The sequence below is a fragment of the Calonectris borealis genome, chromosome 22 (assembly GCF_964195595.1).
Source record: "Calonectris borealis chromosome 22, bCalBor7.hap1.2, whole genome shotgun sequence".
Taxonomy (NCBI): Eukaryota; Metazoa; Chordata; class Aves; order Procellariiformes; family Procellariidae; genus Calonectris; species Calonectris borealis.
Genome location: NC_134333.1, coordinates 3,352,447 through 3,362,980, shown reverse-complemented (window position 1 = coordinate 3,362,980; position 10,534 = coordinate 3,352,447). Strand labels below are relative to the sequence as shown.

Genomic DNA, 10,534 nt, shown 5'->3' with positions numbered 1-10,534 from the left:
GGACAGTGCGCCCTATGACTGCACCCTGCAGGGACCACAGTGAGAGACACGCAGCGCGTGCCCCAACAGCATCAGCTTGCTCCCCTCCTGCTCGCTCCTCCTGCGTGTTCACGGGGGTCACAGCCCATCTCAGGGGCGAGTCAGTGAGTGGCTGTGCCTGGGGTCAGAGAGAGGGGGAGTCTCCTCATGGCTGGGTGCTGTCAGTGGTCCAGAGATGTGGGAAACCTGAGCAGAGCGGATGTACGGGCAGAGAGGAGGTGGGGAGAGGTGAGCAGGAGCTGCTCCGGCCATGTGTAACACCCTGTGCGTGGTGTCATTGCCCATCCTTGCTAATTAGACAGGGTCAGAAGAGGAGTTGGAGGTTCCCACAGAGGAACTTAGCACATCCTTTCATGCATCCTGTAACTTGAGGCGATGGGCGATGGGCGTTGGGGCAATTGGCACATGGGCATAAAGATTGCATAAATTGAGGTGATGATTCCACTTTCTTTCCTCACTTCTCACACTGCTGCACCCTGTTTTGACTCCTCCCACGTATGTTGTGCCTTAGGCACCGTGAGCTTTGCTGATGGGCTTAGCCTTGTCCTGTGGCGGGTCTGCTGCCAAGCTGGCTGGAGCATGAGGCTGTGTCAGGCATGAGACAGTCTCTGGCCTCATCACAGAGGCCATCCCTGCAGCACCCTGCTACCAAAACGTTGCAGTGGACACCCAGTACATGGGTGTCACAGCCCATCTCTGTGCCGAGACGGTGACCTGGCTGTGCCTGGGGAACAGAGCTGGGACTGGGGTCATGGTTGGGTGGTGTCACAGGTCCAGAGATGTGTGAAACCAGAGCAGAGCAGGTGTGTGAGCGGAGAGGAGCTGGGGAGAGGTGAGCAGGAGCCAGTCTGGCCATGTGGGATCACGTGTGCACGAGGTCATTGCCCGTCCCATCTAAGTGGACAGAGGTGGTGGAGGAATATGAGGGTGCTACAAAGGAGAACTCAGCATGCTCTTGCGGCCCTGTTTTCCCAGAATGGTTGAGGTTGGAAGGGCCCTCCGGAGGTCACCTGGTGCAATGGCCCTGCTCAAGGAGGGCCACCTGGAGGCAGTTGCCCAGGGCCATGTCCAGACAGCTTTTGAATATCTGCAGGCATGGAGACTTCCCTAGCTGCCTGGGCAACCTGCGCCAGTGCTCACTCACCCTCACACTGAAAAAGTGTTTTCTGATGTTCAGCGGCACCTGGTCTTCTTTACACCTTCCCTTCAGGTATTTCTGTACCTTGATGAGATCCCCCCATGAGCCTTCGTTTCTCCACGGTAAACTGTCCCAGCTCTCAGAGCCTTTTTTATCGGCGAGATGCTCCAGTCCCTTTGTCATCTTGATGGCCCTGTTCCAGATTTCCCAAGTACGTCAGCCTGAGCTATCACTCCCTGTTCATCCTTGCCTCCCGGGGTTGCAGGTGCCCTTTCTCAGGTGCAGACAGAGGCCCCTGGCCCCACGGCAGGGAAGGTCTCAGAGTCTCTCACGCTTACCTGCCACATCTCTGGTGTACCCATCAGCGACAGCAGCTACGCTTGGGACTGGATCCGTCAGACTCCTGGCAGAGAGCTGCAGCATATAGTGTAGCAGTATCCTTTCACGGGACTCCAGCACATTGCTTCAGCCTTCCAGACCCGAGTCACCAGCTCTGCGGACCCCTCCAGGACCCAGCTGTCCCTGGAAGTGCTCTCGCCGTCAGCTGCAGGCACAGCCACCTATTTCTGCAGCACCAGAGAGCTGGAAAAGGGCACAGTGCTTGAAACACAGGCAGGGCCAGGGCAGAACGGGAAGGAGGGGGTTTAAATCCCGCCAGGTCTTTTGTGGTTGGCTGCAAGAAGGCTTCTCAGGAATCGTCTGGGCTGGCTTTCCCCGGAAACGGGCACAGAGGTGCTGCAGCAGCAGCAGCAGAGTCTCCCACAGGCACACACAAACCATGAACATGTTGTTAACCTTCGTCCATATTTCCCAGTCTCTCTCACAGGCAGAAGGCGACAGAGAACGCAGTTTGCTTAAGAAGCAGCTCAGCGAGCATTGATGAACTAAAATTTGAACATGGAAATCCAGAGTTGAACTGAGTTTTGAAACCTCATGTTGTTCAGGGAGCCCCCGAGTAGTGCGAGAGCAGGAGCTGAGCTGCAGAGTGTCTTTTCCCCGGACATGATGAAGAGTCTCTTTGCTCTGTGGTTAGCGTTGGCTCCATGTGCATGTATGCCCATGTGTGCACACCGAGGGCCAGCATGGATTTCAGTGGGGGCCCCTAAGAGGGAAGGATACGGAGGGTGCCCTGGGCCAGAATAACACTCCAGCCCTCCATGGGTTTGGAGGCCATAGGGAACCCGGCATGTCCTACCACGTAGAAGCCAGGTAGCCCCAAGTGGCCCTGGGGCACCCCCACCACCCTGGCCCTGCATGCCCCTGCTTCTTTTCCCAGCCTCCAGTTTCACTGGGTTCCTCTACCCTCCGCAAGTCCCTTTCCCACCCCTGTCCTGCGGATCCCCTCCCCAGGGGGCCAGGCTGGAGCACCCATGGAAAGAGAGGGCAGGGGAAGGATTCGGACAGTCTCTGGAGGGGCAGTGTGGAGGGCCACTGCGGAGTAGGCAATCTTACCCAAAATGGTGGTACTCGTCAAGACGGTGACACTTTGTCAGGGCTCAGTAGGTGTCCCGTCCTGTGGCTGCAAAGGTCGTAGGGGGAGCTCTGGGTTCCTGCTGTGCAGGAGGAGCACGGAGAAGGGAGTGTCCCTGCTCTGCTGAGGAGCCCCGACAGCCTGGTCCCTGCTGAGTCCTGTGCACATGAGTTTTAGGGTGTGACCTGGGGGGCTTGAGCCTGCACTTCTGCCCCAGAGCTTCAGCGCCAAGCGTATGCTGGATCTCATCTGCCCAGAGCCCTGGAGGTGCTTTGCTGCTTGCGGGGTCTGGGAGGGCTTTGACATGAAGAGTCAGCTGGAGAAGAGTCAGCACGAGGGAGTAAGTGGAGGAGTAGGGTGTTGGGCCAGAGCGGAGGGAGCAGGGTGAGGAGCACGTCTGCCTAGGGGTGCCCTGTCCAAGCGGAGCTGGGCTGAGGGGCTCCCATGCTGGAGCAGCACAGCAGCACCAAGGGACCTTGGCCCCCTGGGAGGACAACCTGCCATGCCCAGGGCCAGCTCTGCAGTCCCAGCATAAACACTGCAGTCCTTCCTCCGAGGAGGGTCGGGGTGGCCCTACAGCAACACGTCACCTTTTGCCCACCAGAGGTTTTCCTGCCAAGCGAGCGCTCTGTTATTGCACCCCGCAGGGTGAGAGACACCCGGGAGTGCACCAACAGCTTCAACTTCTTCCGCTCCTCCACCCCCGCCTTTCGCCTTCACTGTTGTCATGGACCGAGGGAGTGACTAGGAGGGCCTAGGACTGGCTGCAGTCACAGAGGCAGAGACAGGGAAGGTGTGGGCAGAGCTGCCCTGCAGGCAGAGAGAAGCTGGAGAGAGGCAAGACAGAGCGGGCCTGGCCATGTGGACTGCCCTGTGCGTGGGGTTATTGCCCGTGCTAGGTAAGTGAAAGGAAGGGGTGATGTCCCCCAGGATCTGAGCATGCACCTGTGCTCTGCACGGCTCTGTGGCGCTGTGCTGACTGCTTGCAGCCTGACCTGCCCGTGGCTCGAGCTCCTCACCCATCCCTGTGAAGCCCAGTGGCAACAGCCCTCCTCCTCTTCTAGCCGTGATTTAGGCACCTCTGTCCAGCCTGCCTCCTCTGCTTCAAGTGGGAAAATCAGATCAAGCTCCCTGACTGACAGGGAAAAGGAGGGAGGGAAACGTGGTGTCTCCTTCCTCATGAGCCCTGATTCCTGGTACCAGCTGGATTCCTCCGCCCATCTTTGTCAGCTGGGTTCAAAGAGGAGGATTTAGTCCTTCCACTGGTCCAGTGCCATGGCAATGCCTCCACCAGCATTGCCCTGACTTTTGCTGAATCTTGGAGTGGTCATGGCTTGTTCTCACTCTGCAGCAGTCACTGGCCAGGTGGCCTTGGAGCAACACGTCAGGGAACTGGCCGTGCGAGAGGGCGATGGAGTCACCTTCCAGTGCAGCATGAGTGGAGGCAGTATGAGCAGCTACTACATGTTCTGGTACCGGCAGGGGCCGCGTGGTGCTCTGGACTGGATTTACAAGGAGGGTGACAGCTATGGAGAAGGTTTCCAGGATCGCTTTAAGGGAACAGTGGAGGGCTCCCAGAACAGATTCACACTGCAGATCCAGGCAGCAAAGCAAGGGGATGAAGCAGTGTATTACTGTGGTGCTGGCCTCACCCTGGAGCAGCTCTGCAGCAGAGTGCACCAAAAAGCGACTGACAGAGAATACAGACTTTTCAGCATTTCTTTCTAGCAGCTGCTAACCAGAGGTTGGTGTGACGCAAGGGCAGGTGCAAGAAACAGACCTTTGGCGTGCTTGCAGTAAAAGGCGGTGGAGGGAAGTGTGGTTGAAGGGCTGATACCCTTTATGATCCAAGAGGATCTCTTCTGGGAACGTCATACGCTGTGTGGTGAAGTGCAGGTTATTGCACTTTGCCTGGCCTCCTGTCCACCATGGCCCAGTGTTTCCCCCGTGGCTTGGCTGTAGAGCTATGGGATCATGGCGATGTGGTTGGGTAGCTTAGAGAAGTACTGTAGTGGATGGAGCCAGGGTGCTTAGGAAAGACAGGCTGGGAAAGTGAGGAGGGGGAGTTGCCCTGTCTGCGAGAGAGCAGCTGGAAGCTCTGCTTTGGGACGTATGATGAGCCCCCTGATAGCGTACGGGTCAGGAGTGGCGGGTAGATCAACATTGTGGTGTGAGGCTACTACACATCACCTCTTCAGGATCAAGAATTAGATGAGGCCTTCTTCAGACAACTGGAAGAAGTCCCATGTTCACTGGCCCTGTTCCTCATGGCGGACGTGAAGCAATATTGGCTGGTGGGACAGCACAGCAGGGCACCAGCAACCGAGCAGTTTTCTGGAGCGCACTGATGAAAACTTCATCAGAGGAAGAACTGGTGGTGGATGTGAAGGTGAGGGGCAGCCGTGGCTGCAGTGATGATGCAGTGTTTGAGCTCAGGATCCAGAGAGGAGGGAGCAATGCAAAAAGCATGACCACAGCCCTGGACTTCAGGAGGGCAGAATCTGGGCTCTTCAGGGACCTGCCTAGAAGAACCCCATGGGCGATGGTCCTGGACAGAGGAGGGGTCTGGGAGAGCTGCTTGATTTTCAGAGATCACCTCCTTCAGGCTCATGAATGGTTCCTCCTGAGGAAGCAGAAAGTCAAGCAAAGGTGATCTGGGAGGGATCCTCTCTGACTCGTTCCTTGCAGGCAATAGTGGCTTTCAGGAATCCCGGGTCTCTGAGGCCATTCGGAGTGTCCAGAGCCAGGAAGACTTATGTCCGTGGAGGAGGATAATGTCAAGGCATAGTTAAAGAACCGGGAGAGACACAACTCTATGGGAACTGATAGGGTGCACCCATGAGTGCTGCGAGAGCTTGCTGATGTCATTGGAGGCCACTCCCAATAATCTTTTATCATGTCACAGTGATTGGGAGAGGTTTCTGTGGCCTGAAAGAAAGAAAGAAAAGGGCAGTCCCGTTGTCAGGAGGGAGGACCTGAGGACCTCCAGGCCTATCAGCCTCACCTCAGTTCCTGGGAAGGTGATGGAGCAATCAGTTCTGGACACCATTTCCAAATGTATGAAGGAGAAAAAGGTGATAGGGAACAGCCAGCATGGGTTTGTGAAATGGAAATCCTGCTTAACGAACTTGAAAGCCTTCTACAATAAGACAATGGTCTTGGTGGATGAGGAGGGAGTAGATGTTGTGTGTTCTGAATTTAGCTACGCTTTCCTCACTGTTACTCTTAGCAATGTTGTAGACAAAGCTATTTACGATGGACTAGATAAGTGCTGAGTGACATGGACTGTGCAAAGGTACATCTTGCTTGCTCCAGCCTTTCCCCCTGGACTCTGGGACCTGGGATTCCTGAAGGACGGTTTTGTTTGTAAAGACTGAGGCGAATAAGGCATTCAGTACCTCAGCCCTTCTCCATGTCCTGTGTCACCAGGTTCCCATCCCATTCAGCAGTGGGCCTGCATTTTCCCGAGCCTTGTTTATCCCTGCAGGCTCCTGGCATTTTTACCTGACTCCTTGCTCATTGGGATGGGCTGCTCTTGAGCTCAGCATTGGTGAGTCTGTGAACTACTGCGTCCGGTTCTGGGTTCCCCAGCACAGGAAAGACATGGACATGCCAGAGCAAATGCAATGAAGGGCCATGAAGACGAGGAAGGGAGCATGTGACATACAAGGAGAGCCTGAGAGAACTGGGTTTGTGTAGCGTAGGGAAGAAAATGCTATGGGGGGATTTGTCAATGTGTGTAAATACCTGATGCAGGTTGCAAAGGAGATGGAGCCAGTGTTTTTTCAATGTTATCCTGTGACAGGACATGTGGCAAGAAACACAAAATGCAATTCCGTATAAATGTAACAAGATGGTTTTTTTAATATTGAGGTGAGAATTGAAAACTGAACTGGAGAACACTGTGGGCAGCCTACTGCGGTCGTTTGAACCGAGATGGCAGCTAAGCCCCACACAGGCGCTCACTTACTCCCTCCACAGTGGGACAGGAGACGGAATCGGAAGGGTGAAGTGAGAAAATGTGTGTGTTGGGATAAAGAGAGTTTAATAAGCAAAGCAAAAGCTGCACGTGCAAGCCAAGTAAAATAAGGAATTCACTCCCTACTTCCCAATGGCAGGCGGATGTTTAGCCATTTCGAGGAAAGCACGGATTCATCACACATAAGGGTTAGTTCAGACTAACATTCCTCCTTCCTCCTTATTTCCCTCAGCTTTGCACACCATCATGCATATGGAATATCCCTTTGGCCAGTTGCGGTCAGCTGTACAGCTGGTGGACAACATGAGAAACAGAGAAGGCCCTGACGCTGTGTAAGCGCTGTTCAGCAACAGCTAAAACATGGGTGTGTTATCAACACGGCATTGGTCACAAAACGTCGCAACGTTGCCCATACAGGCTGCTATGAAGAAAGTTAACTCCATCCCTGCCAGGCCCAGTACACCTACTCTAGTTGACCCTGCTTCGAGCAGGAGGGTTAAACCAGACCTTTTCCAGAGGTCCATTACAGCCTCAGCTCTTCTACCATCCTAGGAGCAAAAGTGGCTCCTCTTCTGCTCCCCTTTCTTACACCCTTTCTGGGGAGCCTGAAAGGACAGCAGCAGGCCCGATGGCCAGCCAGAGCTCATAAGAGACAGCTTTGGGGGCTGGAAGTGCTTTGGGAGTACTCTTGCATCCTGACTGGGGGGGAAGACCGCTAGTCTTTCCTCCTTACCGCGTATGCTGCCAACATGCCGCCACTTACCCCCTGCAATCCTCCAGCAGTGGCCTTTGGGTGTGATTGAATTCCCTCCGCTCTGCCCAGGAACCCTGCCTCTAGCAGCAAGCTCTGGCCAGCTATAGGCCTCTCAGGCTCCGAGAAGCAGCCAGTCAACCGGTCAAATGGGGATGCATGTTCTTCCCCATCCTTCCGAAGCCAGGCTCTGAGTTTGTGTACGTGGTTGTACAACCCTGTCCCATGTGCATGCTCCTGGGTTTTCAACTTTACAAAAGAACACCACTTCCTAAGTTCTAACAGGAGACCCCTCACCATAAGTACAGCAGACGCCAGAAATACAGCAGACAGAACCATGCTGAACAGCTTTCCTGTGTGCTACTGTTTTACCGCCCATATTAGTCTTGTATCACTTGCAGATTTCTCTCTTGAGTTCCAACTTTGAAACTTGTAGCTGACAGAGGACAGCGAGTTTTCCTCGACACTCCTGTAAAAAGCTGTTTCTGGAAGTCATCAGGGGAGTGGAAAAGTCTGAGTTTCAGTTTTCCCCTTTGCCCTGGCACGTATCACCTGCAAGGACATGAACGTGCCTGTGAGTCTTCCACAGAATCACAGGAAGGCTGAATTTGGGAGGCACCTCAGGAGGTCATCTGGTCCAAGCCCCCTGCTCAAGGCGGGCCACCTAGGGCCAGTTGCCCAGGACCATGTCCAGTCAGCTTTTGAGTATCTCCAAGCATGGAGACTCCACAGCGTCTTTGGGCAACCTGTGCCGGTGCTTGGTCCTCCTGACAGTGAAAAAGTGTTTCTTGATGTTCAGATGGATCCCTCTGTGTTTGTGCGCATTGCCTCTTGACCTGTCACTGATCACCACTGAAAAGAGCTTGGCCCTGCCTTCCCTGCGCCCTCCCTTCATACGTTTCTATATGTTGATGAGATGCCCCCCGAGCCTTCTCTTCTCCAGGGTAAAGAAGTCCCAGCTTTTCCGTCAGCTTTTCCTCATGAAAGAGCTGCTCCACTCTCATTATCACCTTCTTGGCCTTCACTGGCCTCTCTCCTTTTTGCCCAAGTCTCCTGTCCTGGAGAGCCAAGAAGAGGAGCCAGTACTCCAGGTGTGACCTCTCCAGTGCTGACCAGAGGGGAAGGATCACCTCCCTGACCTGCTGGCAATGCTTTGTCTAAGGCAGTCCAGGATTCCATTAACCTTCTTTGCTACCAGGGCAAATTTCTGGTCAAGCTGTTGTCCAGCAGAAGCCTTGGGTCCTTTTCTGAGCATGTGCTTTCCCTCTGAGCAGCCCCCAGCCTGCCGTGGGGCAGGGGGTTGTTCCTCCCCAGGTGCAGGACTTTGCTCTTCCCCGTGTTGAACTGCAGGAGGTTCCTGCCAGCCCACTTCTGCAGCCTGTCGCGGTCCCCCTGATGGCAGCAGAGCCCTCTGTGTGTCTTGTCCCCGCGGGCAGGGGATGGGAGTGAGGCCAGGGCGGGCTGGGGGTGCGGGGCACGGGGAGGGTCCTGCGAGGGGACGCTGCGGGCGACAGCCGGTCCCTGGGGCTGGGCCCGGGGCCGGGCTGGGGCTGGGGCCGGGGCCGGGGCCGCGGCCGGGGCCGGGGCCGGGGCCGGGGCCGCGGCCGGGACCGGGGCCGCGGCCGGGGCCGGGGCCGGGGCCGGGCTGGGGCTGGGGCCGCCCCAGCTGCGATCGGCAGGGCGACAGGGCGGGCAGCGCCGGAGCCGCGCTGGGAGCGCCGGGCCAGGAGCCTTCGTCTGCCGGGGCGCCGCGCTCCTGCGCTGCCCGCGGCCCTGCCCCGCGTCCCTCCCCGCGCCCCCCTTCTCCTCCCCCGCAGGGGCCGCGGCACCGGGGGGCCGGGCCGGGCCGGGCCGGGCCGGGCCGGGGCGGGCGCGTCGGGAGCGGGCAGAGGCGTCGGCGCTGCCCCGTCGAGGGGCCGAGCCGGCGGGGCGGGCAGGAGCGGGCCCGGGCGCGGCTCCGCTCGGCTCCTCTCCGGCTCCCTGCGGGCCCTTCGGCCCCGGCCGCCCCGGCGCGGCAGGGCACGATGGCGCCCGGGCTGGGGCCGTGGCTCCTGGCCTTGTCCTTGGCCGCGGGGCCGGCAGGTGAGAGCCGGGCGGGGAGGGCAGCGAGCGCGGGGCTGGGCCCGGGGCTGGGGCTGCCCGCGGCGGCCCTGCCCGGCCCGGGGCCCCGGGGCGCCGGGGCTGCGGCTGCCCCCGCGCCGGGCGCGCTGTCGCCGGGCGCTCGGCTTCCTTCGCGGGGCAGCGGGGAGCGGGGGGCGAGGGAGAGGGAGAGGGAGAGGGGGCGGGAGAGGGACGGGGGCGAGGGCGGCGGGGGCGGGAGGCCTTCGGGGCGCGGGCCGGGCCGGAGCGCCGGGAGCAGGCGCGGCTCAGCCCGCGGAGGGCAGGCGGGGCATTGGCCCGGGCGCGGGGCTTTGCCGGGAGAGAGGGGGGCGGCGGCGGTCGCTGTGCCGGGGCGGGGGGCGCCGGGGCGGCGGGGGAACGGCCTCGGGCCGCGGGCGCGCCCTGCCCGGCTGCCTGCGCTCTCCGTCCGCAGGGGTGTGGGCGCAGTGGAGGCTGGTGGAGGCCGGCGGAGGGCTGCGAGCGCCGGGGGACTCCGTGCTCCTCTCCTGCCGGGCGTCCGGCTTCGACTTCGGGATTTATCCCCTTCTGTGGTACCGTCAGGCAGGCGGTGGCAGACTCGAGTGGGTGTCCTTCATCCGCTTTGATGCCTCAGTCATTGAATACGAGCAGTCAGTGGAGGGTCGAGCCACGGTGTCCCGGAACAATTCCCGGTCCGAGTCATCTCTGTCCCTGCGTGCCCTGCACCCCCGGGACTCTGCCCGCTACTTCTGTGCTCTTCCCACGGAGGCAGGAAATCCAGCTGAGCTTTAACACAAACCTGCTGGGGCCCCGGTACAGTGTGTGAAAGCTGTGGGGTGGGGGAGTACTTGGGGTAGGGTGTCAAGGCTGTCCCCAGGCAGTGAGGGGCCATCACTGTGCACCACAGGAGTTCCTGGCCTTTCCTGCACACTGCAGGAATTTTAATTTATGGCCAATTAAAATAGAGTTGAATGGTGAGAATGAAAAAAACCCCAACCCTAAAGAAACCTTCTTCCCTCTCTGCCCTCCTTCTTTCCAGGCTCAACTTCACTCCTTCATTCCCTTCCGCTCCCCGAG

The 10,534-nt window shown here is 58.3% G+C and overlaps 2 gene segments (V, D, J or C); both read left to right on the top strand.

Moving 5' to 3' along the window:
* The first annotated feature begins 3,303 nt into the window (after positions 1 to 3,303).
* LOC142091625 (T cell receptor delta variable 2-like) lies at positions 3,304 to 4,788 on the top strand. The segment is given in 2 exon segments: positions 3,304 to 3,547; positions 4,000 to 4,788. Coding segments are annotated over 2 exon segments (417 nt in total).
* A 4,591-nt stretch (positions 4,789 to 9,379) lies between these two features.
* On the top strand, positions 9,380 to 10,249 carry LOC142091697 (Ig heavy chain V region C3-like). The segment is given in 2 exon segments: positions 9,380 to 9,460; positions 9,912 to 10,249. Coding segments are annotated over 2 exon segments (396 nt in total).
* The last annotated feature ends 285 nt before the right edge of the window (positions 10,250 to 10,534 follow it).